This window comes from Galleria mellonella, unplaced genomic scaffold, assembly GCF_026898425.1.
Source record: "Galleria mellonella isolate WM207_F2 unplaced genomic scaffold, CSIRO_AGI_GalMel_v1 utg64, whole genome shotgun sequence".
NCBI lineage: Eukaryota > Metazoa > Arthropoda > Insecta > Lepidoptera > Pyralidae > Galleria > Galleria mellonella.
Window position 1 is genome coordinate 7001167 of NW_026442133.1, and position 26789 is coordinate 7027955.

The 26789-nt window shown below is 31.0% G+C and overlaps 2 protein-coding genes across 2 annotated transcripts; both read right to left on the bottom strand.

Annotated features, from left to right (window-relative positions):
* Nucleotides 1-45: 45 nt before the first annotated feature.
* LOC113512444 (synaptic vesicle 2-related protein) lies at nucleotides 46-11259 on the bottom strand. The gene is made up of 13 exons (XM_026896333.3): nucleotides 10848-11259; nucleotides 9927-10086; nucleotides 8969-9065; nucleotides 8256-8380; nucleotides 7619-7682; nucleotides 6841-6966; nucleotides 6297-6368; nucleotides 5140-5279; nucleotides 4484-4644; nucleotides 3943-4051; nucleotides 3506-3590; nucleotides 2791-2880; nucleotides 46-2358 (listed from the first exon to the last, which is right to left on the bottom strand). The coding sequence occupies exons 1-13, from the start codon at nucleotides 10969-10971 to the stop codon at nucleotides 2221-2223; spliced, it is 1491 nt and encodes a 496-aa protein (XP_026752134.2). The 5' UTR covers nucleotides 10972-11259; the 3' UTR covers nucleotides 46-2220.
* A 10727-nt stretch (nucleotides 11260-21986) lies between these two features.
* Nucleotides 21987-25636, bottom strand: LOC113512636 (uncharacterized). Its single transcript, XM_026896549.3, has 3 exons — nucleotides 25503-25636; nucleotides 24431-25208; nucleotides 21987-24086 (listed from the first exon to the last, which is right to left on the bottom strand). The coding sequence occupies exons 1-3, from the start codon at nucleotides 25529-25531 to the stop codon at nucleotides 23988-23990; spliced, it is 906 nt and encodes a 301-aa protein (XP_026752350.1). The 5' UTR covers nucleotides 25532-25636; the 3' UTR covers nucleotides 21987-23987.
* Nucleotides 25637-26789: the final 1153 nt, after the last annotated feature.

Sequence of the window (26789 nt, forward strand, 5' to 3'; positions counted from 1 at the left end):
TTTATTTAAAAAATGTATGAAAATATATCAGGCATTATAAATGATATAAATATATTTGGTGTTTATCATGTGATTACATCACGTAGAACAAAGTAAGAATGCTAAGCTAAGATTAAATATAACAATAACTTCAATAAAGGATATAATACTTTACACAAAAATATAATAATACTTTACATTCAGTAATAATATCACAAAATACCTATACTGATAGTTAAGTACGTAAGAATATTGATGGTTATAGACACTTATCGAGTTATCAAGAAGTAAAATTACGTACAATATGCGAATTGTACATTAAATGAAATATTCAATTGTTATGCATTAGCATATACATTATACAGTAATGTGTAACAATTTCTATGTATGAAAAGATAATAATAATGAGTGAATAACTTAGTCAAGATGAGATATAAAACAATAAAAAAAAATCCATTAGTATTTACTCAATGGCAGATATTATTTTCGCTTCCGATTATGAAGTTAAGAATAATATCTGTTCATGAAAGTTAACTTCATTCAAATTTGTTTAGCGGTGTGTATCAAAGATCTTAACAATCATGATAAGGATAATTTTTAAATTAATTGATTATGCATTTGTCCGCATACATTAGATTATGTATAAATTTATAGAATGGTCCATCCATGTACGAAAATTTGTTAAAATCCGTTCAACTGCTTAAAAGCCATTGAGCAACAGGATTTAAACATCTTTATAAACTTATATTCTTAATATTAATATGATTGCTTACAATTATTCTATTTTATGGAAGACAAGGACGGAAGAATTTTATTGCATTGTTACAATTAAAGCTTTGTGAAAAATTACGATAAACAAAAACTATTAATAAAATCTTTTAAAAATATTATAGATCAAGTATACTATCACTATGGTACTACTATTATTACCGTCAACAAGCATAACGGTAAAATTCATATAAGATCTATGATTTAAGATACAATGAATTTAATACCAGATCATTAATTTATGAGTAAGAGAGTTGCCTCTGCAGAATCAAATTAGGATATTTATATGAATAAGGATACATATTATAAGGTTTTTTCTTAAATAAATACAAGCTCTATTGATGAAATGACGGCCAAGCAATAGATGATCATAATTGCTAGCGATTCGCCATGAAATATGATAAAATTGAGGGCGGTGGGGGGAGGGTTGACCTTACATTTGAGACCCCCCCCTCTTTCGCCAGCATTGCAGTATGGTGACTTTTAAGTTTCTAAATACATCAAAGTACTATCACAGTAATGTTATATGAACAAACCACTACAATAGGTAGGCCAATTCATTCTATAAATACGTACTTATTTGTAATTAAGCCTCCTTTGGTTTGATCTAATATGTTTTACTTATTGATAAAACTAAAAGCGGATAATTTTAAAAAATGTTAAAGTGTAACTTTTTATAAAAATTCTTACATAATATAAATGATAGAGTGTAAAATATCAAAAAGTAACATTGTATAATTAATTTGTTGAGTCGAATGTTAATAAAAAGGCAGTGATTATTATTAAAATTAGTTTAACATTACTTATACTTACACATAAAAGTAAGATATATGCTTAAAAAAATTTTAGCTGTTTTGTTGAATTCTCTAAAATGGATATTACAGAGTAAAATTTCTGCCAATAACATAATGTGGAACAAAAGGTGACTGGGATTTTAATCAGTCTTATACACATGAGTGTCTATCCTATAGTGATAGCTAAAACTAATCTTGGGGCGTTTTATATTTAGTATATATTGGCTTTATAGATATATGCAAGATAAGTATAAAAGACGGACTCGACACCAATACGGTGTTATCACCAGTCAACCGTAGGCAAAAATACCAGTAAAATTAAAATAAACTGCTGAGCAATTAATTTTGAATATTACTATGTCTATATGAATCAAATATATAACGAATAAATAAATTAAGAGTTAAATTGAGTTAGCGACCAAATAAGTAACCAAATTATAATCTTAAATTAAAACTTCAAAATATGATGTTCAACACATTCTTAACTAGATTTTGATCTATAAGATTGGTTCGAACATTAACTAGTAAGTTAAAATACATGAGTAAATAAATAGCAAGTAAATCTTAAGCTAATATAAATAATATTATACTATTATTCTCACTCGAAGTAATAATTTACACCTGGGGATATGTTATTTAAGCGAAAAACTGATTAGTATTTATATATTCTTATGTTTCATCAATTTGTCGCCGTGACGGAATCTCGCATCTCTCTCCCTTTTGTCTCAATAGGCAGCGCCAGACAAGCGCCGGCTGCTAGGATCGCCGCCAAAGAATATACTCCAGTCGCTATAGCTATAGAGTTCTTTAGCAAAACCTGCAAATAAGTTTTGATTGTTTATTATAAATATTATTGTATACAAATATCAAGAACCCGTTATTAACAAATGTCTCGTTGATAACGAATAAAATACGGCTACTAACAGTTCAACATCCGAATTCGTGTTAAAAAATATTTGTTAGCCGCCTTCAAAAAGAAGAAGGTTCTCAATTCGGTTGTGTGTGTGTGTGTGTGTGTGTGTGGTGTGTGTGTGTGTGTGTGTGTGTGTGTGTGTGTGTGTGTGTGTGTGTGTGTGTGGTTGTGTGTGTGTGTGTGCGCGTGCGTGCGTGCGTGCGTGCGTGCGTGCGTTCGTGCGTCCGTCCGTGCGTGCGTGCGTGCGTGTTCGTGTGTGCGCGTGTGTGCGTGTGCATGTGTGTGCGTGTGTGTTTTTATTACTACTATTTTTTTTTAATTCTTTAAGTTACTTACTTGGGCAACGTAAGGTGTCACCATAGCGCCTAGTCTCGCAACACCACTACACGCACCCACGGCTGTTGATCTCAGTGCAGTAGGATATACCTGTTAAAAATTCATTATCCTCCGGTTACTATAGACAGAAATAGAAAAGATTTCAACTTGAGAGAGAGGATATACAATTAAACATTTGATATGATAATATGTGTCCTAAATTGCCCTATTATAATCTGAGACATGACAAAATGTTGAAGCACTGGTTGTCTCTTATATGTGGCCTTACTGTATAGAATAACACTATTGTTGAGGCAATACTAATGATCTACAAGCTATAGGTAGGTTTTTAAAGTTGAAGATAAACACATGCATTCAATAATGGGGTTGACTCGGATTTTAAACTTAATATCACAACATTATTCTAAGTATCAACATATCGTCATAGTCGTAGAATACCGACGGATCTTTATATGTAATCTTTGTCAGATCCGTCAGTATTCTACGACTATGACGATATGTAATTTAAATCTTTAATAGATTTAAGTCAAAATTATTTTAAATTGAGTTGATGATGCCCCATAAAACAATAATTTCGTGAAAATATCAAATTAATATATCAGATTCAGGGATAAGTTACAGTAGAAAAAAAGATTAGAATGGAGCTAATGGTAAACTGGAGTAAATATAAAGATCTGAAGGATTGAGTTTATAATAAAATTAACAATGTTGTTACCTCTGGAGTGTAAACATAAGCGGCCTGGAACAATCCGGCTATGATACCGCGCGCCAAGAACAGGACGCATGTCAGAAATGTCCGACTGGAATAGTATTAAATATCTTAAAACTTATTTTTTTAATAAGCTATATGAGTATTAATATAAATATAATAATTATTGTTCTATCATTTAGTAAACCTATTTTAAAATGTATTCTGCTACTATTATAATTACGAAAGTTTGTAAGGATGTTTGTATGGATGGATCTTCATCTCTTTTTTACGCAAAAACAACTGAATAGATTTGAATGAAAGTTAATTAGGATAGATACTTTGTTACTTGTGTACTTGATTTTAAAGTTTCTCTACTAAATAATAATGCGATCAAGCTGTTTGTGAAATTACGAACTTAAATTTGACTGCAGAACATAAAGAGTAAAATAGAAGTTACTTACTTTCCATTATATATGAGCACACAAACACATATAGCGAATATAACAAACTGGCACGCCATTGTCTTCTTCCGTCCAAACTTTTCAATCACGAAAATAGTTGCAAATATTCCTGTAAAAAAAATTTATTGTGTATATATTATTTCTACACAAAAAAAAAAAAAAAAAATATATATATATATATATATATATATATATATATATATATATATATATATATATATTTGCTACTGTAGTAACAGTATTATTTTAAGATGAACACTCTCTTTACACATAACTACAGCCAGAATAAAAAAAAAAAATATTAACAAGCCGGAGTCACAGTTGTGCAATTTTATCGTTATAATGTAAAACGAGAGATTTCGCTCTTATATCAAATATTGAGCGTATAATTTTTTTTGTGAAAAATCATGAGATATCATGTATTGGTACAAGTTTAAAAGGGTCTCCATATAGGCTCTCGTAAAATTAGTTTACCATTTCTATAAAATATACGTCGCAAATACAACATGTTCTGGTGAAATTTGAGGGTAGTTTAATATACCAGGGAACTCGGCGAGCGTGGTCCACAGCAAGTCCATATAATCAGTAGTGTGCAGCGGGCGGCAGTCGGCCGCGCACGTCTCGCTTGCACCGTGCGCGTCACTCTCGAACAGCTCCGTCGTCATCAGCACCAGGCCGTAGTAACAGAACGCGCATGACATCCTGAACATAAGATGAACATAGGTTTTTTTATAATGGTATGGTAACTTCGCTTGTGTTACCAATTTACAATGGTGAGGTGTCAGTGACGAATAATAGGCGAAGATGGATCAGGTGTTTAGGCTAACATGACGAATTTACTTACAATAGTTTGCAGGAGAGGGTAACGTGCATGTCAACTTTATTATGAGATATATTGTTAGCAATAGGGTTATTAGTCTCAGTTACTGACAAATGTAATGGATTTAAAATAAAAGAATTCTCTATTCTTCTAGATTTTTCTTTTCTATTTTATTCTATAATTTAATATAGAACAAAAATACACATATATAGTCAGATATTTCAACAGCACATCAAAACTAATCGTCAATGTCATGATTCGGTTTATATTTATTATAAGTCATCCTCATCAAATGTACCGTAGGACGCTTTTTTGAAAATAAAAAATCGATTTTTTGAACCTTTTACGGCATGACGAAATAGACTTATTAAACATACCATATAAACCAAAGCAGCAGGCTGGTGTTCCTGAGGTGTGGTATGAGGAGGTGTTTGAGCCGCCCGCGTTGGCCGATACCGACCGAGTCATCGCACACCAATCGGCCCAGCAACATCGGGCGCCCGTTGTCTTTTGCGATCTGAGGCAATTTATCATATCACTAATATTTATATAATTACACCAATTCGTAGGGCGACTCGCTGTGTTCCACAGGATAGTGGAGTGTTTGCTCAAGAACTGCATGACCTGATTCCTCCTTTACCCTTTCGGCATCGGACAACAAGACGAGGCGAGAGTATCCATCTTTATGTCGTTTACATTTACACGCACACATTTATACGAATACGTATGGTCAAGAAGTGAAACTCTCCCCGTGCTTATGTGTGTCCATCCAAATGTAGATTATATAGTGTATTGGTGTATATTATATACACCAATTTAAAGCAAATATGAATTAGCTATTTGGAGGCCCGCTAGCTCCATCTTAGATCACATCATCGCTTTCCATTAGGCAAGATCGTGATCGATTGTGGAACCCTTCAATACAATAATACAAAAAAAATCGCAGGGCACTTTAAGATTCATGATATTAGATGCATGTTTCAACGGCGCGAGAATATGTGAATTGTCGCAGATACAAGTAGTAAAAGTTTCATCACAATGGATTAACTGATCTGTCTTCATCTTCACCTATCATCCCCCAATGGTGCCCTGCTAGCGTATATCATAGAGCAGGCGGTTACTATTCCATTTTCACCAATTAAAATACAAAAGGCGTATGGTCAAGAGTTATTAGGCCGACTTCAACATACACGAATCAGACATACTTCAATCAGTTAGTAAATCTTTTACATAAAAGCTACTTATATAGCCATTATCTAGTGGTTGTGTCTATTAGATTTCCTATTAAAAAATCAAATAGGCCCATTAATTCACACTGAAACTAAAGTATAAAATATTATTTCATATAGTCCACCCCTAAAGGTTTTAAACATCATTTACAAATCCTAAGTAATAAATGTCTTTGGTTTAGTGAAGTTATGTTCAAGTCCCGCAAAATCATTAGTTATTACAGGCGGTTTGCTAGTCTACATCTGTCATAATAAAAACACAAGAATGCCAGCTTTAAATATAATAAACTTGTCTAATTTATTACCTGCTCCAAAGTTGACAAAGCTTTATCTGGTTGTCCACTTGCAACATGAAATCTCGCCGATTCCGGTAACCACTGTAGGTATACATATTTTTTTTTATTATTAATTACATTACAATTATGTAAAAACAATTCTAAAATATTTAAAAAAAATCCTGTTTGCATCTGTCTGTATTTTGTACTGTTATTATGATATTTTTCGGAAGGTTAGTACGTACACATTACATAACGTGAAATTGAAGCGGGTCGTAAGTTATTTATAACAAGTTGAAATCGTTTCACAAAAAAAAAAAACACCGACTCCAATCATGATAAAACTAGTTGATATAAAAACTAATCTACTGAACTGATTTTGATGAAATATCTATTGGATCAATTTAAAAGTATATCCTGTAAAATAAAAGAAGAATTTTCTAAATCAATAAATGACGAAGTTCTAACATATAACAATTGAACCGAATTGAGAATCTTCTCTTTTTTGAAGTTAGTCAAAAAGAAAAATGATAATTGTAATAATTATATGTATATATAGAAGACAGATATGTACCGGGCATATTAAGGCGAATATTAACAGCGGTATGGTGGACAATGCGAGGAGCCAGTGCACGCCCAGGGTCGGCATCACGACCAGCGCTAGCGCTACCTCCAGGCAAGCGCCCAATGCCCAGAAACACTAAAAATATAAGTTCAATAAAATATAGGTAACTAAATAAATAGCTTTAGTTATATCACACAGCAATGTCTAGTTTCAAATTACGTAGAGCTTGCACTAAAGTACTAGACAATTGTTTAGCACTGATAAGCATATTTATGTGTACATAGACATTATCATATCAGCCATTAACTCTCCACTGCTAAACATAGGCCTTCACCATAGGGGGGAGGTCTTGCCAGTAGTTGCCACGCTTGGTAGGCAGTTTGGCAACCGCTATTAGGTTTTGATAATGTTAGAAGAGGGATGCTGCTACACATCCTCAACTACTAATTATATACATATTTATACATAATGGAATGTGGTAGTTCAATACAAATTGACATGCTTATGAATACACGTATTTGTATAGATTTTATGGGGTTCAAACAAAACAAGCAACTAATAAGGTCTAGCAGTGTGTCAAACTGGTGGACAATAAAGATATAAATTAAAATTTTGTCCTTCTCATTTCACTTATTTACTTCATAAATCTGATTGTGAAATAACAACAAATTGTGTGTGACGAAACACAAACGTGGTTTAGAACTGTATATTACACACAAAATTATCATAGAATTTCTCTTTCTTCCATTTGAAGTTGCTTAAAAAATATAAGAATAATAAAACTTACATCAAGCAGAACAACACATTTAGCTCTCTGTTTTGTCGGCAAAAATTCCGCATATAAAGTAACTCTGAAAATAAAATAAAATACAGGTTATAAACAATATATTAAATATTATTTAAGATAATGAGTTAATCAGAATATTTAGTAAAAGTGAATATGAATAACAAAAATATTTTACATATTAAATTAGTTCTCTCTTTCAATTTGTATCCAATATCTTGCTGTATTTTTACATTAATTATGATCAGACGCTTAGTAACTTTAATGAAATATAAAAATAATATTCTACTAATTATTATTATTAATATTTCTAATGGTATGATGGAAAAAGTTTGAAATAAGCAGGATTTGAATATGCAGCCCTTATGCTAAGTCAGGGCCAAGCCAAGTTAATTTCACGGGAGTATAATCACTCAATAACTATCGATTGTAAAAATAAATATATATCAAAATCGATTTAAAAATGGTAAAGATATTGCATAAAAGAACACAAAAAATATGTTGTAAAAGGTGAGTTGAGAATTTATTACTATTATATTTCACTTAAATAAATATTTCTGCTAATAAATCATTAACAGATGAGAGTTTTATCATAAATATTTAAATGTGTATATTTTGATTATGTAAAGTTTATACATACGATTGTGGAACACAGCCTATGGCAAAACCAACGAGTCCCCGTAGAAATAATAGCCACAGAAAATTTGGAGCTATTGCACTTAATAATCCATAATAGAATAGTAAAACTCCGCACATGCTGAGTGCCTACAAAACAATATCATATCAATATATATATAAATAATATATATATCAATTAGAGTGCTTAATTTAGAGATTATCTTGAGTGGGTACTTGTACAGATGTATAGAAAAGAAGAAAACATAATGTATAGAAATTATGTTTTGGCAAGAGATCAGTTTTAATATCTAGTGTTGTGCTGATATGTGAGTCACTGGTTTTTGGTATTTGAATATTTCAATATTTGTAAAAAAAAAGGATAATTAAGGAAAAAAAAATTTGAAATCATGCAACAAAAACTAATGATAAACATGCAACTACTATCCTGTTATGAGTACTATGTATCTAAATTCCATAAATTAAGTACTCGAATACCTGAGTATCTAGTACTTATTCATCAGTCACAAGTCAGTTTGATTCAGTAATCACAAATTTAAAGTCAACAATAACATAGTTAATTAAATTCTCATCCATTATAAAAATAAAATATCAATATAAAATTTAAAATCTATATATAGATTTGTACTTGTTTCATACATTTAAGTACTATTTGAATTAAGCACTTATAATTTTAAAATAACAATTGTACCATAAACAATTGCTATAAATACTTACAGTTTTTCTTCCATATCTGTCACTAATGTTCCCCCAAAAAGTTGAACTCAACATCATCCCCATGAAAACAACAGTTGTTGTTAAAGCTTGTTGATACCTAAAAGAAACATTTTGATTTAGACTGGCCATAAATAATATTTTAACTATTTTTTTTTCTTATTTCTATGGTGTGAAAAGCACATTTTCTTACATAAAAATCAACCATTCCTATAGGATAACTTAAAATTTCTCAATTATAAACTTCCTGGTTAACAATATCCAGTCTATTTACTGAATGATATTTTGCATACATATCTATTTGGGTATCTATTTGAAAGGTACATCCCTTATGGGGAATTATATATATTTTAAGGATATACATGTTTACATTAATTGTTATGATCATGTAGTACACATAGTATAAGGATCATAGTACTATTAGGTTGAATGTTATATCATTACAGTGGTAACAATAGATAGTTAAGATTGTGTTAGACAAAAAAAATCCAACTTCTTACCCGATTTAGATCAAATTTCTATGGGACCAATATGTAGATATATGATTTTAGATAAAAAAAGAATTATCCAAATTAGTTTACGACTGATAGAGTTACGAGGTAGCTAATATAAAAAAAAACAATATATAAACAAACTGAGAATCTCCTTCTTTTTGAAGTCAATTGTTACCTTATATAGAATTACAGTTATGAGCATATTTTTTCAACAATAAAACTTTGACTTAATATACATAATGAACATGTTAACTGGGTTTAAGGATCAGTGTGCTCAATAAATAAATAATTATAATAAGAACTCATTAATTGTGTATATTAAGTGTAAGGAGAATAGTGAAAGTCTAATATTATATATATATTTCACATCTATAAAAATATAGTATAATATGCTATACATACAATTATATATGTGTTTCTGAAAGCTTAAAGTATATTATGTTAATTAACTAGAGTAAACATATTACTTGCTAATATTCCATTCACAGTGTAGAGCTGGTGACAATATGCTTAGGATTGTCATCTCCATAGAATCTGCCATCCAACATAAGCCAGTGCACAATGACAGTTTCACTTGAAACCATCCAAATCCAAGAGCATTGACCGCTTGAGTTACTGTAAATGTATCTGAAATATCAAAACAATCATTAATTGAACATAAATTTATCTTTTGACTATTTTATTAATATAATAAAATAGTAACTAAACAATGTCTGTACATAGAAGATATACAAGAAAAATTAATAAGAGGGGTATTAATAAAACCAGCAGAGGCTAAAACAATAGCTTCTAGGAATTTTGTCTATCTGACTGTTTGTTTTGGCATCACTTGAATGTAGTTGCTGTTGTGTTCCTGAAGGTCTAATTTAAAATCTGGTGTGTTTTATTTTGTTATGTCACCTAGAATTAGTAAAATTCATTGGGCATCTTATTTTTGAAATCATATGAACAAAGTAGTGGGCAAAAACCTAGCAGTAAATAAAAAGTGAGATTTGCTAATGTAATTATAAATAGGATGGCTTATACAACATCCTAGAAATAATTATCCATGCTCGCCTTGGCAAGAGCACTTATGTTGTTTTAGATTTATTAATTTACACATTTGATAGTATATGGTAGTCTAGATCTGCAATGCTTATAATATAAACTGTACACTATAAATTATTTTTGAAATAGTTAACCCATACAACAAATTCGCATTAATTGTATCTCATTAAGTAAGCATGCCGACAAGAAGAGAGTAAAGCTCTCTCCTATTTCTCATTTGCCTACTTTGTTGGTTTAATTCTAAAGAAAATTAGTGAATAAGTAGTTTTTATAAATTTTTAAATTGTGAAATTAACATGAATTAATGGTATATATTTTGTATTGTATTTATCAGAACATACCATCAGGAACAACTGTAACGGATGCCATTTCGATTTCTTGGGGAGGAGGCATAGGCGGAGCCGGAGCCCTAGGAGTCACCACAACACTATCATCTAGATCTTGGTATCCTTTAGCACGCCGCATTTTACTTAATTTCAGAAATATAAACACTATTGACGTGGAATGTACAATGAATGGATAACGGGAATTTAGTGGTTCATCATTCTTCAAACAAAAATAGTTTTTATTATAAACAAAACAATATTAATTAATGTCATGATTTCATTTTACAAGTACATTACAATTGTAGATAAAAAGTTACGCGTAAAAATAAATAAAAAAATAATAAATGGATAAAATAATGAAAAAGTAAATAAATAAAAGAAAGCGAACTAAATTTGAAGATGCGTTCTGATTTGAAGTTCGACTCGAACTGGCCGTCACTTCGAACAAAAAACATTTGTATAAAGTCAAACAGTTAAATTAAAAATGTTATTGGCACTTTTGCTCTTAAGTTTTATTTTCTGTTTATTATAATAAATTATGTATGTATTGATTTATATGCCTAATGAAAATAAATATAGTGTAGAATAAATGAAAATTTCTCACATTGTTAATAATTTGCATGCCGACATGGAGGCAGAATGTATATGGGAAATGTAAACCTCTTTCATTTAAAACTATCTATATTCTAACAAAATAATTAAATTAAATTTGATTTATGTATATAACTAGTTCTTTAAATTTAAAGAATTTACGACTTAAATAGGTAGATAAGTCTTTCTGATGTCTATTGATATTAATATATTGAACAAAGACATATTATAAATAATTATAAAACATTATGAATTAATTTCATTGTGTCGATATTTCTAGGAAGTAACATAGATTTATTATCTAGTTTCGTTAGTATGAGGATAGTGTTAACTCTTTAACAACTTAGTGATTACCTACCTATTTTGACAGATAGCTGTGGTGATCTTAGATTATGAAGTATGTAATACTAAGTCTATGGGTATAACTCATCTAGCGATGGACGCAACCGTGCTAGCATATACTATTTTTTTTTAAATTAGTCAACATTTATCGTAGGTAGGAGAATTTTTTTAAAAGGAAATATATGAAACGGAACGCATTGGGCACAACTAGAGGTATTAGGAAGGTGTTTCTCCGTAATAGACTATTACTTATACTGTGATAAAAAAATTTTGATGGCTGAAAATTGCTGTCTTTATTTTTGACATGCTTAGGTTTTGTATTAGATGACATACCTATTTTGTATAGATTAGTACCTTAGATTATATAGAAAGAGCCTGGAGTTTTAAAAACGAGTCAACTTATCTAGATTTTATTTATGTAGGTATGTACTATATGATTTTTTATTATTTCAGTCGTTAACTGTCCATTGCTAAACATAAGGCTTCCCCGTAAAGAAAGGTTTGTCAGTAGTTACCACGCTTGGCAGGCAGGTTAGCAACCGCAGTTAGGCTTTTACAAATGTTTTAAGAGGAACGCTGCTTCCCATCCTTCCACTATAAACTCCCTTAGACGCCTCTTACGACACCCACGGGAAAGGAAGGGGTGGTCTAATATATGCCGGAACCTACACGGCGATACTGTACTGTATATATCGTAGGTAGGAGAATTTTTTTAAAAGGAAATATATGAAACGGAACGCATTGGGCACAACTAGAGGTATTAGGAAGGTGTTTCTCCGTAATAGACTATTACTTATACTGTGATAAAAAAATTTTGATGGCTGAAAATTGCTGTCTTTATTTTTGACATGCTTAGGTTTTGTATTAGATGACATACCTATTTTGTATAGATTAGTACCTTAGATTATATAGAAAGAGCCTGGAGTTTTAAAAACGAGTCAACTTATCTAGATTTTATTTATGTAGGTATGTACTATATGATTTTTTATTATTTCAGTCGTTAACTGTCCATTGCTAAACATAAGGCTTCCCCGTAAAGAAAGGTTTGTCAGTAGTTACCACGCTTGGCAGGCAGGTTAGCAACCGCAGTTAGGCTTTTACAAATGTTTTAAGAGGAACGCTGCTTCCCATCCTTCCACTATAAACTCCCTTAGACGCCTCTTACGACACCCACGGGAAAGGAAGGGGTGGTCTAATATATGCCGGAACCTACACGGCGATACTGTACTGTATAATGTTATTGAGTATTATGCAGACATTGTTATTTGAACGATTGCTTTTAAAATGAAAATCTAGATATCCGTGTACACTTTAAATATGGATCCAGTGACAGATTGAATAAAAATGACTGCTATTTTTTTGTTTTTTGACCGATTACATTTAAAATCGACATCGGATGATCCCTATATACTTCAAATATAAAACCGGTGTCAGAATTAATCTAAATGGCATCCATTTTTATTTTCTTTGTTATTTGACTTTCAAAATCAATATCTGAGGATCTGTATATATTTCAGATATGAATCTGGAGTCAGAATTATTCAATACGGCCACCATTTATGTTTAAAGTGATAAAAATATTTTTTTGGATAAGGATTAACAATATAGTATTAAGAATTTAAACTTTAGATACAATACATTTCAATATTTTTACATTTAGTTAACTTGATTAAAATTAATTGGCTCATATTTTGCATTCTCAGACATAAGTCTTGCATAACAAACAAAAATCTTGCATAAAATTAAAATGGCTTCTACTTCGATTAATTCTAATACCAATATATGTTTTAAATCTAGGTATAAATATTCTGAAATATTCGTATTCAAAGAAATTGGTTCGGTAAAAAAAAATCAAAATGACCATCATTTTTAGTGATATTATCCTTCCATATTTAAAGTATACTTGGATCCACAAATAGTGATTTTCAACCTTCACTTCAAAATTTTACTCATTTTTAAATCAATATGAAATAATTATGAAGTTCTTTCTATCATATATTTATTTTTTATCTACGCATTATTTATAATAAATAATACAATTAAACATATAAATAAAGTTAAATATTAGAAACATATATTTAATCATAATTATATTTTAAGTTACGACTTTCATCTGTTTACCTTAATCTAAAGTAATAGTTTTTAATCTGGTAACACAATTATATAAAAAGTTGACCCGCTTATTTCGAAGAATTTGTATGGAGTTATTCTATGTAATCTAAAATTAATACATGTTTTATTAAAGTGAAAATATCGGTTGATTACTATTGTCGGATACCTATAGTAAAATAATAAAAAAAAAATCGGATTAAAAAATATTACTTACATTTTTCTAGCACTCGTAGTGATACTTATATAAAATATTTAACATGAAAATAGTACATTTCCATATATGACAGAAAAAGCAATATTAAATTTAAATAGGCCTTCAGCAGTACAACGGATTGATCGATTCACATTTGATATCCTATTACTTCGATATTATCAAAGCAGCCTTAGCGTTAGGCATAGGTATTATCAACACAGCTCCGATATCTAGGGGGGAAAAAGGGATTGTTAGCAATGGAGTTTGACAGCCCCATTGCTAGCAATATTATTATATATATATTAGGTCGACCTCTATGTGGTTCCCCCTGGAAACCATCGTTGACCTGGAAACAATCTTGTTGAACTCGACACGATGGGCGAACTTACCTGACTTCATCCTCACCTATCAGCTATCGTTAATACCCCGCCAGTGTATACCGATAGCGTAGGCAGGGTCACTTTTTCATTTTTATCCAATAAAAGATATCTATCTATAGGTACATTGGGTTTCTTTTGAAACTAAATTGAAAAAAAAATTGATTTTGACTTTTCTTAAAAGGTAGCGTAAGATAACACAGCTACGAAAAATACATATGAGTAGGCGAATCAAGATTATCTTTATTTTATAAGTTGTTTAGTTATGTCGATGACAAACAAATTGCTTTGAAGACCAGTGAAGTAATATGAAAATAAAGGACATTTTGTTTGCGGCCAATAAATTTTTCCTTCGTATCAGCCATTTTTTTACCAGTACTGTAAGTAGTATATAGGTATTTCAAATATTTTATTCTATTATGACGGACAAGATGATATGCGCCAAAGGTTATGTACACCATAGACGTAATATAACGTACTCATGTACTACTTCTAATATACTTCTAAGCTATATACATGCTACGTACACAGGCAGGTTGTTTATGCCTCAGAGTACATGGTGTAGGGAGTGTTTTTTTATTCTTTAAATGAAAATTAAATTGAACTTGTCTTATTGTCGTTACCACTCCACTTATCATTAAATATTCGATTTGATTCATATAAGTAGGTATTTGTTAACAAATATCAAGATGGGATAAGCGGTGAGCAACAAGATGTGGGCGTATCTACGTGTTTTCTGATAAAATCGACTTATAGATAATGTAGAAAAAGGTCAGAGGTTACAAGGACGGAATAGTCTATTTATTTATATTCTGAAGAAAATATACCTAGACCTTTGGAGCATTCATATTTTAGCTTATTGAAGTACGGTAACGTCGCAATATCTGTCAAATTTTAAAAACATTTGTATAGTTTTCAATACTTCTTATTATTTAAAAAGTGTTCTGCTAATTAAGTAAAATGTTAATCATAGAATATGTTGCCTATTAATACACCATTAAAATTTTGAACCTACTTCATCTGTCAAATTTTAAAAACATTGTATAGTTTTCAATACTTCTTATTATTTAAAAAGTGTTCTGCTAATTAAGTAAAATGTTAATCATAGAATATGTTGCCTATTAATACACCATTAAAATTTTGAACCTACTTCATATTTTGTTTCTTAATTTTTTAAACATAGTTTTGCCTTAAAATCCAATTTTTTAGTAAAAGGTAAAAAAATATTATTCCATGAATATCGTTTTAGTTTGTTATGTGAAAACTTTTAAAATGATTGGCTCAAAACATCGAAAATTGTTATATAACAAGGATAGTACCTGTTTTTGAAAATAGATAAATAATTGCGATAGTTTTACACATTTTGGCAAGAGAAAGTTATGATCGCATTTAATATGAAACTCTCACATAGATATTCGTATGTTCCTCAAATTGACGTGTCTAGATTTTATTACGAGAAAATAATTTTTGCATGTGAACAATTTCCTACTTCTTCTCTTTCAAATTTTCAATTTGAAGCAAATATTTCATCCTAACAGAATGTAACTATTTCAAGTTGAAGTGGATGTTAATTTAAAGAAAAACCATTTTATTACTACTTATTATCCATTTTATTACGATATTATTACTATATTATGTTTGAAATACAAATTTAAAAATACATTGTAAGTTAGTAGCTACATAAAATAAAAAATGAATAACTGACTGTGTTTTTAAGCGTAAAAATCAAGAACGGCTGGATCAATCCGCTAAATATTTATTCGAATACATAAATTCAGGAGAAGAGGAAAATAAAAAAAATATTACTGTAAAACCTCATTTTTTTCATAAAAACTGTTCTCAGGTGCAAATTGAAATATTTGGCGGAAGGATATCTGTCGGGTCAGTTAGTAATAAAAAAAACGGTGTGATTTGAACTCACACGTGGAGGATTCATGGATCCATACGAGTATGAAATAAAATTACCTTTATTGACATAATTTATTGGACGATTTTGGATAATTTCTAAAAAAAATAATGTTATTTAAAAACATCGTTTCATTTTATTGTTAAAAGTTTTATAAGTTAACATTCTATTTAAATGTAATAATTGCTGGTTAAACTTACATGTAATTAGATCGTGAAAGTTGGACTAGTTTTAGGACCAATTATTACCCTTAATTATGAGTGATTGTGACGCGAGTGAGTTTGACTGCGTGCTTCGACCCGCTGAACACGAGCTGTAGACGTTCGCGGCACCGTCACTGATAAGACGATGATTTGGATGACGATTATTTCAATAGCCTCTTTTATTTTTCGAGGAACCCAGTATTTCTCACGTACAAATACTTTCTCCTTGTTAAAGAGTATGAAGACTGACGTGTCCTGGTTATAAGAATACTCTGCCACTGCCAATTTGTTCATGTTCTTTATGTGTCTTATGTGTTCAGTAAGTCTAGTGGACACATTTCGACACGTCTTGTAGCTCCTACCACAGTCACACGGTATTAGATATACTCCCGGAACATTCAGGGGATGCAAGTTCTTGGATGAACACAATGCAACTTTTGCCTTATTCGACCTGGAGGACGAAAGATCCTTTTAAAAAAAATCTATGTTATGTGCGTCCTATTTTGTTTGTTACTTATATATGGTAGAAATACAGATACCCTTTCGACATGAGATAAAAGCTTGCATTCACTTGGGTTGGCAGCTTGTAGGACTGTCAACACTCGAAACCATTCCTCTTTTTCATTTCATTTATGGTTAATGCTGAAGACGTCAAGTAAAAAAGCAACACTGTGAACACGACGGATTACCAACACAGTCAGCGACAATAACACAATAGATGAAGAAGAAGACGAAGATTTCCAAACGCCGTTTTTCTTATCTGTGACGAGCCGAAGTGCGTAGTCAGGCTTGCGTTCGCGTCACAGCCGCTCATGATTAAGGATCCCAATTTAGTCCTGAAACTAGTCGAGCTTTATCGATCTAATTACACATAAGTTAAACCGGTAGTTGTTACATCGTTTTATTTTTCCTGTAATATTCACACCTTTATATAATTTATAATGTTATTTCTATTATTGTTATGTAGTTATACGGTATTTCACTCTTATTGTTAATTATAATCTATATGTTCTTGTACTGATGCTTTACTGGATGAGCGATTTGGAAGATTGTAAAGCTCACCCAGTTGATCAAATAAATAAACTGTATTATTTCATATTTTTTGCTTCATAAACTCATGAGTGTGCAAAAGTTTTTATTTTCCTTCCTATCACTTGAATGGGGGAAGGGGATTTTAATATTGAGTTATTTATAAGGATTAAGATATTTTACCATTAATTTGTACCATTAATATACAGGTAAATTATTCAAATTTGAAATTTACCCTACAACGAAGTGGTACATCACGTAATTACTTGTATAAATGTTACATTAGTGTCTATCTATATTCCGCCTTCCTCTCTCCGCTGGCGTTTATTTTGTTACTTAGTTATGTATCTAATTAAATGAATAACTTTTCATCAAACAAAACAAAGGGTATGATACACTTTTCAAATACCTGCAATGTTTTATGATTTTAGCTGTCTTCATGGGCCAGTTAAGGTAAGCCTTAAAAATAATCAAGTACCTACTAAGGTACTTAATATTATATTTTATAGTAAATATGAGGCCCTCTATCTATATTTGGAGGCTATACTTAATTAAAGACAGAAATACTCAACTGTTGTACCTAGTACAATTTCTACTACTATTATAAATGTGAAGGCGAGTTTGATTCTTGCTTCTTCCGCTTCAATAGCTCAGCTTATCATCATGAAATTTGGTACATATGTAGGTATATAGGTCATTGCGAATACCGATAATACAATGTTTTAACTTTCATACTGCTTCTCGGCAAGGTCTGATGTAGAAATATCTTCATTGTAAAAGTTTCAAGATTGTTGGCATTTTATAGACTTCAGCAAAAAAATTACAAAACATCCATGTGACTAACTTTTTACGTAAACTTACTGAAAAAAATAATTTTAAGAAAAAGAAGTAGAATAAAAGTTAATTTAATATAATTAGTATTTATTATATTATTAATTATTTATTATAATATATATTATATGATTTATTTTTTATACACAATACATTTTAATAACATCTCTAAAAGCTTTCAATCCGTAATGCTAAAATTTTGTCAATACTTAGCATTTTGAATATTAAATTTTGCAGGCTAACCAATAAACAAAAATTGTTGAATAAAAAGTTCTGTGACTTCAATGTAAATAAGTCCAGTCTTCCAGTTTTAAAATTAGCTTAATAGATATATCCAAGTCGGCTTACAGCGTAGTATAATAAGTATCTACTCCAGTTCACGCATGGAAAAGGTAATAGAGCTCTATAATAAGATGTGTAGGGTGTGTCGCCACATCCATAAATGTGTTGAGAACGGAGATCTAGGCAAAGACTAGAAATTTCTTAAAACTTTAAGAGTTGGAAGAAATCACAATAGCAGTTTCTCTATTTTTGATATTGAGAACCTTAATAGATATTTCTGTTACTCTACTATTGTTGATTCTAATGACAAGTTAAAACACTGTCTTATCTTTCTTCGCTTCCAACGTCTGATTGAACTCCTTTTGTTTTTGAACAATTGTCTAATTGTGATCTCGAGAAGAGCTTACTGTCAATATCTTCTAATGCTCTGGGTACCGACTACATCAGTCGTGCTATGATTATGCCTATCCTTGATATCCTGTTGCCAACTATTACTCTTCTCTTTAATAATGCATTTTCCTTAGGTATTTTTCCTTATATTTGGAAAGAAGCCTTATTTATTTCTCTACCTAAAAAATATCCCTACATGTTTCTCCAATTATCGTCCTATATTAATTCTTTTTTTCCTTTACAAAGCTCTGAAAAAGTTAGTACATCAGCAATTAAACTTGTTTCTGTCCAAAAATATCCTTTGCAATTTAGTTTCCGCGCAGGTCGCAATGCGACTTCTGCTTTCGTAAATTTCTCTGATGACATCCGTTTCGGTATGAATAACTCAGATCTGACAGTCCTAACATTATTAGATTTTAGTAATGTTTTCAATACCGTTGATTTCTACATTTTGTTGTAACTGATGACTTCCCTCAACATATCTCCAACGGCAATTGAGTGGTTTCGTAATGACCTGGTTGCGCGTCAGCATATTCCTATTAACGACTCTTTGTCATTTTGGTGTAGTACATCTGCGGTGCCCCAGGGTGGCGTCTTATGTCCCCTTTTATTTGCTTTATTTATCAGCAATATCACGTCTCAGCTTCTGTCTGCCTACCATCTTTATGCAGATGATCTCCAAATTTACTGCCGGGTTCCTTTTACTGATATTTCTTTTGCAGTAAATACAATAAACGAAGACCTCGAACGAATATCTGTCTGGAACAAATCCTATGATCTTGCTGTAAATCCGACTAAAACCCAGGTTATAATCATAGGTAGCCCTAGTTACATTTCTAGAATGTCTTTGAATGATCTTCTTTCTGTAATCTTTAAAGAAATTAAGTTAAACTACAGTCAACGTGACAAAAATTTAAGCATTTATTTTGATAATACATTATCCTGGTTACCTTAGATTGCTGAGATTAGCAGGAGGATGTTTGCGGCAACTTTACAGGTTGCGTAAGGTTCTTCTTACGGATACCAAAATTGCGCTTGCGAGATGCGAGATGTATGAACATCTCGCTCCTTCCCATCCTTGACTACGTTGATTCCTGTTACTCAAATGTCACCGAAGAGCAGTTAAATAAACTTGAGCGTCTTCAGAATTTATGCATACGGTTCATATTTGGGCTTCGCAAATATTATCATATGTCCCAATATCGTACACGGCTCATGTGGCTCTCTATCCGTCTGTGTCGCAGTTGGCACATCCTTTTCCAGTTACACCCCATTATGTAAAAAATCTTGTATTTCTTGTCGAGAGCAATTCTTATTCCTTATGTGGCACTGACAAGCTTCAACTTAAAATTACTACTCATTCCTCTACTTGGTGGAACACACACGATGTGTGTGATCCACAAACGAAGTGCTTGCAAAATTTGGAGTAAGATCAAGAAGTTCTATGGACTGTTCTATGTTCTATGAATTGTATACAACACTGCTGCTTACAATACAAATCTAAGACCAATACTTATGACAAACAATAAGCTAATCTCACCCGGCAATGGTGTCAAATGATTTTAACATGGATATTTTTTGTGGGATGAAATTGGAAATGTTACTCTAGCTGCACTGTATAGTGATAAATTACTGAAGAACTACAGACCAATATTTTTTTAACCACGTTCGTGCTAAAAGTGATAAAAATCAGAGAAAAATCATAATCTGACACATCTTTGAATAATGTGGACTATGAAAAAACTTTCAAATCTGGCTAGACGTGGACGATGTGCTTGTTTCAAAATACTTTTAGTAAACAAATATCACCGTGTATATTTTATTATTTATAAATTTGCAAACAGTATCCATTTTTCATTGGTTTTAATTATTCTGATGTGTTTTTACATTGCAAGCATTTTCCTCTCGTCTAATCCCTCTACCAAGAACACCTCATGATGTTTGAATTTTAAGTTTGCAGTGTAACTAAATAGGATTTTATATTTTATTTCGTAACTTGGAATTATAAATAAGCTGACGAATAGGGATAAGATTGAAGATCTATCCGTAATAAGTATATATATATAAGTAAATTTAACAAAGGAACATATGTTACGGATATAAAAATATATAAAAATAAAAATATAGTATAGTAAGCTTTAGGGCAAAGTTCAACACTTTATACATCTAGAGGGCGACACATGACCATATATATGAGATGGCTTACGATCAAAGCTATCTTCTGAATATTATTATAAATATGCATATGTTATTTATTATGTTGAAAATAAATATTAAATACTTTGTATATAACATTGTTTTTCACTGTGATCATTTCTTGTAATTGTTGGTATCTATAATAAGTTCACTATTGTAATCTTTTGGATGAAACAATAAAAAGTATCTATCTGTCTATAACAATTTCAAATAAGTTTTTTTGTTTCATACTCTTTAGGGCGTGATTTTTTATTTAAATTATTTTGGCGTAATAATTTAGCTAGTCCGCTATTTTTGGTAGGTTTGGAGAGAAAAAATGTTTGGCTCATATTTGACCTGTGATTTTAGAAAGTACGTATTCTTCATATATCTAACATCGCGTTTGTTTGTTTTTGAGTTCATGACTTTATATCCTCTAAAAAGCGCCATATTTAATTTAATGTAACGTCAAATATCTATAATTAACGGATGATTAAAATGTTTCCAGCGATACCTCATTTGTTAAATTATGGTAAGTACTATAGAAGTTATAAGGGAACAGATGGGCATACATGCCTACATATGTATACATATATATCGATCAAAATGTCAAAATCGTAGATAGATTACATAAACATTAAGTACCCGTAGGTAAATATAGGCTATTACTAATATATTGAAATATTAAAAAAAGTTATTAAAAAGGATTAATGAAATGAGACATTGTATTGAAGTGGCATTTATTTTTTCTCCTTTTTTCATTATTTAGATACAACATTGTTATATGTAGTTTTCTAATAAAATTGGACTTCCATCCAAAGGTACACTGTTTTTGTATTTTTATTAAAATAAAATATATATGTATTAAAATATGTTAATTTCTCTATAAATTAAAGGGAATTATTATTTTATACTGTACGTACATTCATCTGAGCAATTCATTATTATTAAACTGTGAAAGTGTTTTAAAACATATAAAAATTATATGTTAAGAAAATATTAAAAAATGAGTAATATTCGTATAAGTTGTGAGAAAATAAATCAAAAAAGTCGAGTTATATGCAGACAATTTACATTTGAAATGTAATATCGATAATTAACTTTAACATCAACTAGTAATACTTTACAGGTCATAGGTACTAATTATTTTATTACAAACTAAGTTACAGGATTTGGTTAGATTCTATCTATTAACACAGGAATGTAAGTAATTTGACTTTATATAAACAGATATGTACTTTGTAAGATACGTTACCTACGTTTTAATGTCGAATCCGTAGTTGCGAGAAACATTAGGAAATCGCAGTGGTTCAGCAGGATAGCAAATTCGAGGGAAGATCTTAATTACTAGTTAAAAAAGCTAAGGATGACTTTCAATTTCGGATTAGGTCAATGGAAAAGATAAAGGACGCAATTATTTAAACGTTACTTTCATTAAAGTCTCATAGACCAATCGTATTTTAAAATGTTAGTTAAGAAGCTGTAAAGCTAAAATATCACCTAATCCTCAGCATTTTGCGAGAATCATTAGTATAGATAAATAGATATTTTATTATATATAGGTATATTATAATATATATTCGTATAAATTATATTACATTTTGCTTTGCAAGTTGTGATATTGTCAATGTAGACGATTATAATTTAAAATCATAATACTTAGCACCTGGCTATAGAACAGGTACAAAATAGACACATGTAAAACTATTATGAATTAGTTGCTTTAATCCTTATGTTTAGATATAAAAAAGAGGTTTGACATCTGAAAAAACAAGTATGAATAACAATAGCTATTCTGATAACATTATATATAGATAGGTAGTTTTGTGTTGTCGTGTATGGTACACTTGCAGAGACGTGTTTACCTATTTGTACCTATAGGCAATACCGATAAAAATATACAATACTCATGTTTATAAGCACTACAACTACCTACATCTCATTTTTAAAATATTTTAAGAGATGACGGTTTCAATTGGTGATTTTAATTGTGAACTGAATATTTAGGCCGCCAGAGATTAACAACAGTCTATTCCTCGATTATATGTTTTAACGATACTAAATATATTAACAGTAGATAAAGTTTAGAAGCTTTTCTCATTCACAATAGTGTCACTTCATCAAGCTCAATCAATTGTTTATAACTTATAGAATTACAATTCAAGTATTTTTCAGAAAATACTCATTTTCTTGCTGTTATTTTCACAAATTTCGATGAATTAATTTCTATCTAAATAATAGTTAAGTCTTAGACAATCAGTACCTACAATATTTACAGATGCACACTATGTTGTGCGATATATTAGCTGCCAATTGAAGGGAGCAACTTTTTCTTATTAATTATGTACCATGCATATACAGTCAATTCATTCTATAATGGGTATTATAGTCATATTTTGTACGATAATTTACACTCGTAACGCGCCCTCGGTACTCGGTTAACATCTACTCTAATCTGTAGATATTGCGTCTTAAATATTTTAAAATATCGAAAAAAGGACGTAGTAAAGTTATAATCTTGTGAATACTTTTCTTATTATTAATACAAAGATGGTTAAGTGGTGATGTATCGGTTTGTATAATGGATATGATTGTATATGCAAATTTTTTTTAGTTATTTTGAAAGTCTCGCGGCTGTTTTCCATGACATCGCCGTGGTCGATATCTATTTAATCTACTTAATACTCAGTCTCATATTTGTTGGCGGTAATCAGATGCATCTGTTTAAGTTGCAATGCGATGTTTCAATCCACGTAGTTCTACGACGAGGTCGCTATCTCCTGCCACAAAGCGTTTATCGATCCTCCGTGGTTTTGTAGATTCCTGTGTACAAAATAGGAAAATGTTAACTCAATGACCTTGTCTATTAATAAATGAAAGTCGAAAACGTGTGTAGATAGTGCTCTATAGGTGATATTTAGTGTTAGTACCCTTCCCCTCCCCTGTTTGACCCGGCCTCTCAGCCTGTCGTGTCACCCGCCACCCCCGGCCCGGCCATGCTATTTTTAGACGTCGGGGTTTCCACGGTCTTAGTAAGTTCTAAAACAACTGTGAATATTTCTTATAGACATATCCGAACCAATTATTATGTATTAAGTATTATGTATAATTATATTTTTCTGCAATAAAAATATAACATGACAATTTAGATGCATATAGCAACTTACCTGTGCAATTGCGTTCTTCGATTTATTCGCTAATAGTTGGGCGATTGTGTCATAAAAAGATGAATTTCTTTTGTTTTGTGCAGTATGATAATTTTGATGTATTTGGGTTTGCGCTGGTCGGAGCATTACTTCTTCTTTTTGTCCCATTTTCTGCTTTTCCGTACTAGAAATAGGTGATTCAGTTGTCATGCTTCTTTTGTTACCATTCCAATTTATGAAACCATCGTCAGAAGAGTAGTCTTCATCTTCAGTTCTGGGAACCGTTTTAGGTACATGGTAGAGAGGTTTTCCCGCCAAAGCTTTTAGTTCACGTACATCTTCATCTTCAGTATCTCTCTCTTCATAATCAACAGGCGGAAAGGCTGCGCGAGCATTCTCACGGCGTCTCTGTGCGTCTTGAGCCATTTGAGTTAGAATTAAATTGTCTAAAAAGGCTGCACTGACGTCATCCACGTCGTTAGATCGCCAGCGGGGTGCAGTATCACTTTCAAACCATGTCTCTTGTCCAATAGGCAGTGCAGCTAGTCTCTCTTCGTGTCTCTTTGGAGCATCATTTGACGTAAAATGGTCATATGGATCATAGTAATATGGATAAGGGACTTGCCCATAAACTTCAGGGACGCTTATTGCTGGCGCATCATAGTAATATTGAACTTTTGGAGCATAATAATACTCATCATCAGGATATTCTCTAGCAGTTTGTGGATACATAGGCCATCCTTGCATTGGGTATGAATTAGCTTGTGCTATTAAATAGCCGAGTAAGACGATCAACATTCTACAAAAAATAATATATTAAATAAATTTTCTTCATAACTATTATTAATATTTTGAACTGTAATATTTTAAGTACGTATTTGGAATATTAAAGTTTAAAGTATAAGATAATGAATTTCTATATTCGTATATATTTAAACAATGGCTTACAATTTTTTTTAATATTGTTATTAGTTATAATATTATTTGATTATAATTAAAACTATTATTTTATAGTTTCTACTTATTTGATTAGAATGTTTGTAATTATTGTTACAATCCAATATGAATAAAAAAAAAATATTGATATACATACCTTAAACTCGAAAGTTGCATGTTGCACATTTTTTACACTATCTGCTGACGGCTCGGGCGCGTTTGGAACACGACTACGTAGGAAGGAGGCTCGGGCGGCTATATAAGCGACTCGCCCACGCGCGCCGCCCACACGTTCTCAATGAACCCCCCTTAGTATCCCCAGCCTTTCTCAAACCCCAAGTTGCCCAACCCCCTACACCCCAACTCCGCGCTACTCTGCTATCGATCGAGCCCGCAGATTATATTCATCTTGCAATACTGTAACACTCTTTTCCGGGCCTTTAGCGTTAATTCATCGATGACATGTTGTTATTAGTTTTATTTAAGGCATTTAATATAGATTTTAAAATTAATTCTTAACATATTTTATGCAAACGTTTTATATAATAATAAATTTTTAAAATATTTATTTAGCAGCAAATAGTGTAATCGGCTCTATATCATTTATTATAGAATGAAACTCTTTGGAAATTGAATAATAATTGTGTTATGCAAAAATGAGTCTGCTTTTGTTACTTGTCTATAAATATATAATAATATTTTATTTGTACATATATGTTTGTCGAATTTTATATACATAAGAATTCTTTTTGTATTTTGAAACAATAACATGATCGTTGACTACAAGTAGAGACTAAAATTTAATTTATTGTTAATTAAACTATTCCAAATTGAATTTTTTGTTTTTAGCCATTGACTTGCGCAGAAAATTGGAATTAGAACTCCTTTTTATGTAGCCAACTAGTGATGTTAAAAGCTTGTTATTAAATAGAATTATGTAGCTCACAATTTTACGAACAGTCGTTTGATAGATTTTTATGGTTATCAATTTTGAGCAATTGCATCACCCTTACATTAGCTGTATAGAATCTTTGATACGTGATCTTTGCTCGTGTCTATCATTTTTATCATCTGTGTTCATAGCAGATATTGAATCCTATTGTTCTTTTCGTTGTTTTTCGTTCACATTACAAAAAAATATCTGGAACAAAAGGCGGACTTCAACCTTTGGCAAATTATTATATTTATATTATTTTCTACTTACTATAAATAATATATATATATATATATATTGGAATTGGACAAATGTAAATAAATCTTATTTATTCATAGTTTGATAAAACAAAGTTAAATGTGAATTTATAGTTACTTAAAGCTTAGCAAGTGGTTCTGAAGTACCATGGGGTAGGTCGGGCGACAGGGAGTTATCGAGATTTGGGTGCAGTCGAAGTGCATCGTCAGTTTTGGTACGGAAGTATATAGTCACAAACAAGGGATCAACGAC

Excerpts from the sequence above, each read along its gene's own strand:
- LOC113512636 (XM_026896549.3), bottom strand. The coding sequence starts at position 25,531 with ATGTGCAACATGCAACTTTCGAGTTTAAG. Across the intron at positions 25,209-25,502 it reads ATGCAACTTTCGAGTTTAAG|AATGTTGATCGTCTTACTCG; the intron begins GTATGTATATCA and ends TATTTTTTGTAG. Across the intron at positions 24,087-24,430 it reads CGAAGAACGCAATTGCACAG|GAATCTACAAAACCACGGAG; the intron begins GTAAGTTGCTAT and ends TTTTGTACACAG.
- LOC113512444 (XM_026896333.3), bottom strand. The coding sequence starts at position 10,971 with ATGCGGCGTGCTAAAGGATACCAAGATCTAGATGATAGTGTTGTGGTG. Across the intron at positions 8,381-8,968 it reads ACAGATATGGAAGAAAAACT|GCACTCAGCATGTGCGGAGT; the intron begins GTAAGTATTTAT and ends ATTGTTTTGTAG. Across the intron at positions 4,052-4,483 it reads CACGCTCGCCGAGTTCCCTG|GAATATTTGCAACTATTTTC; the intron begins GTATATTAAACT and ends TTTTTTTTACAG.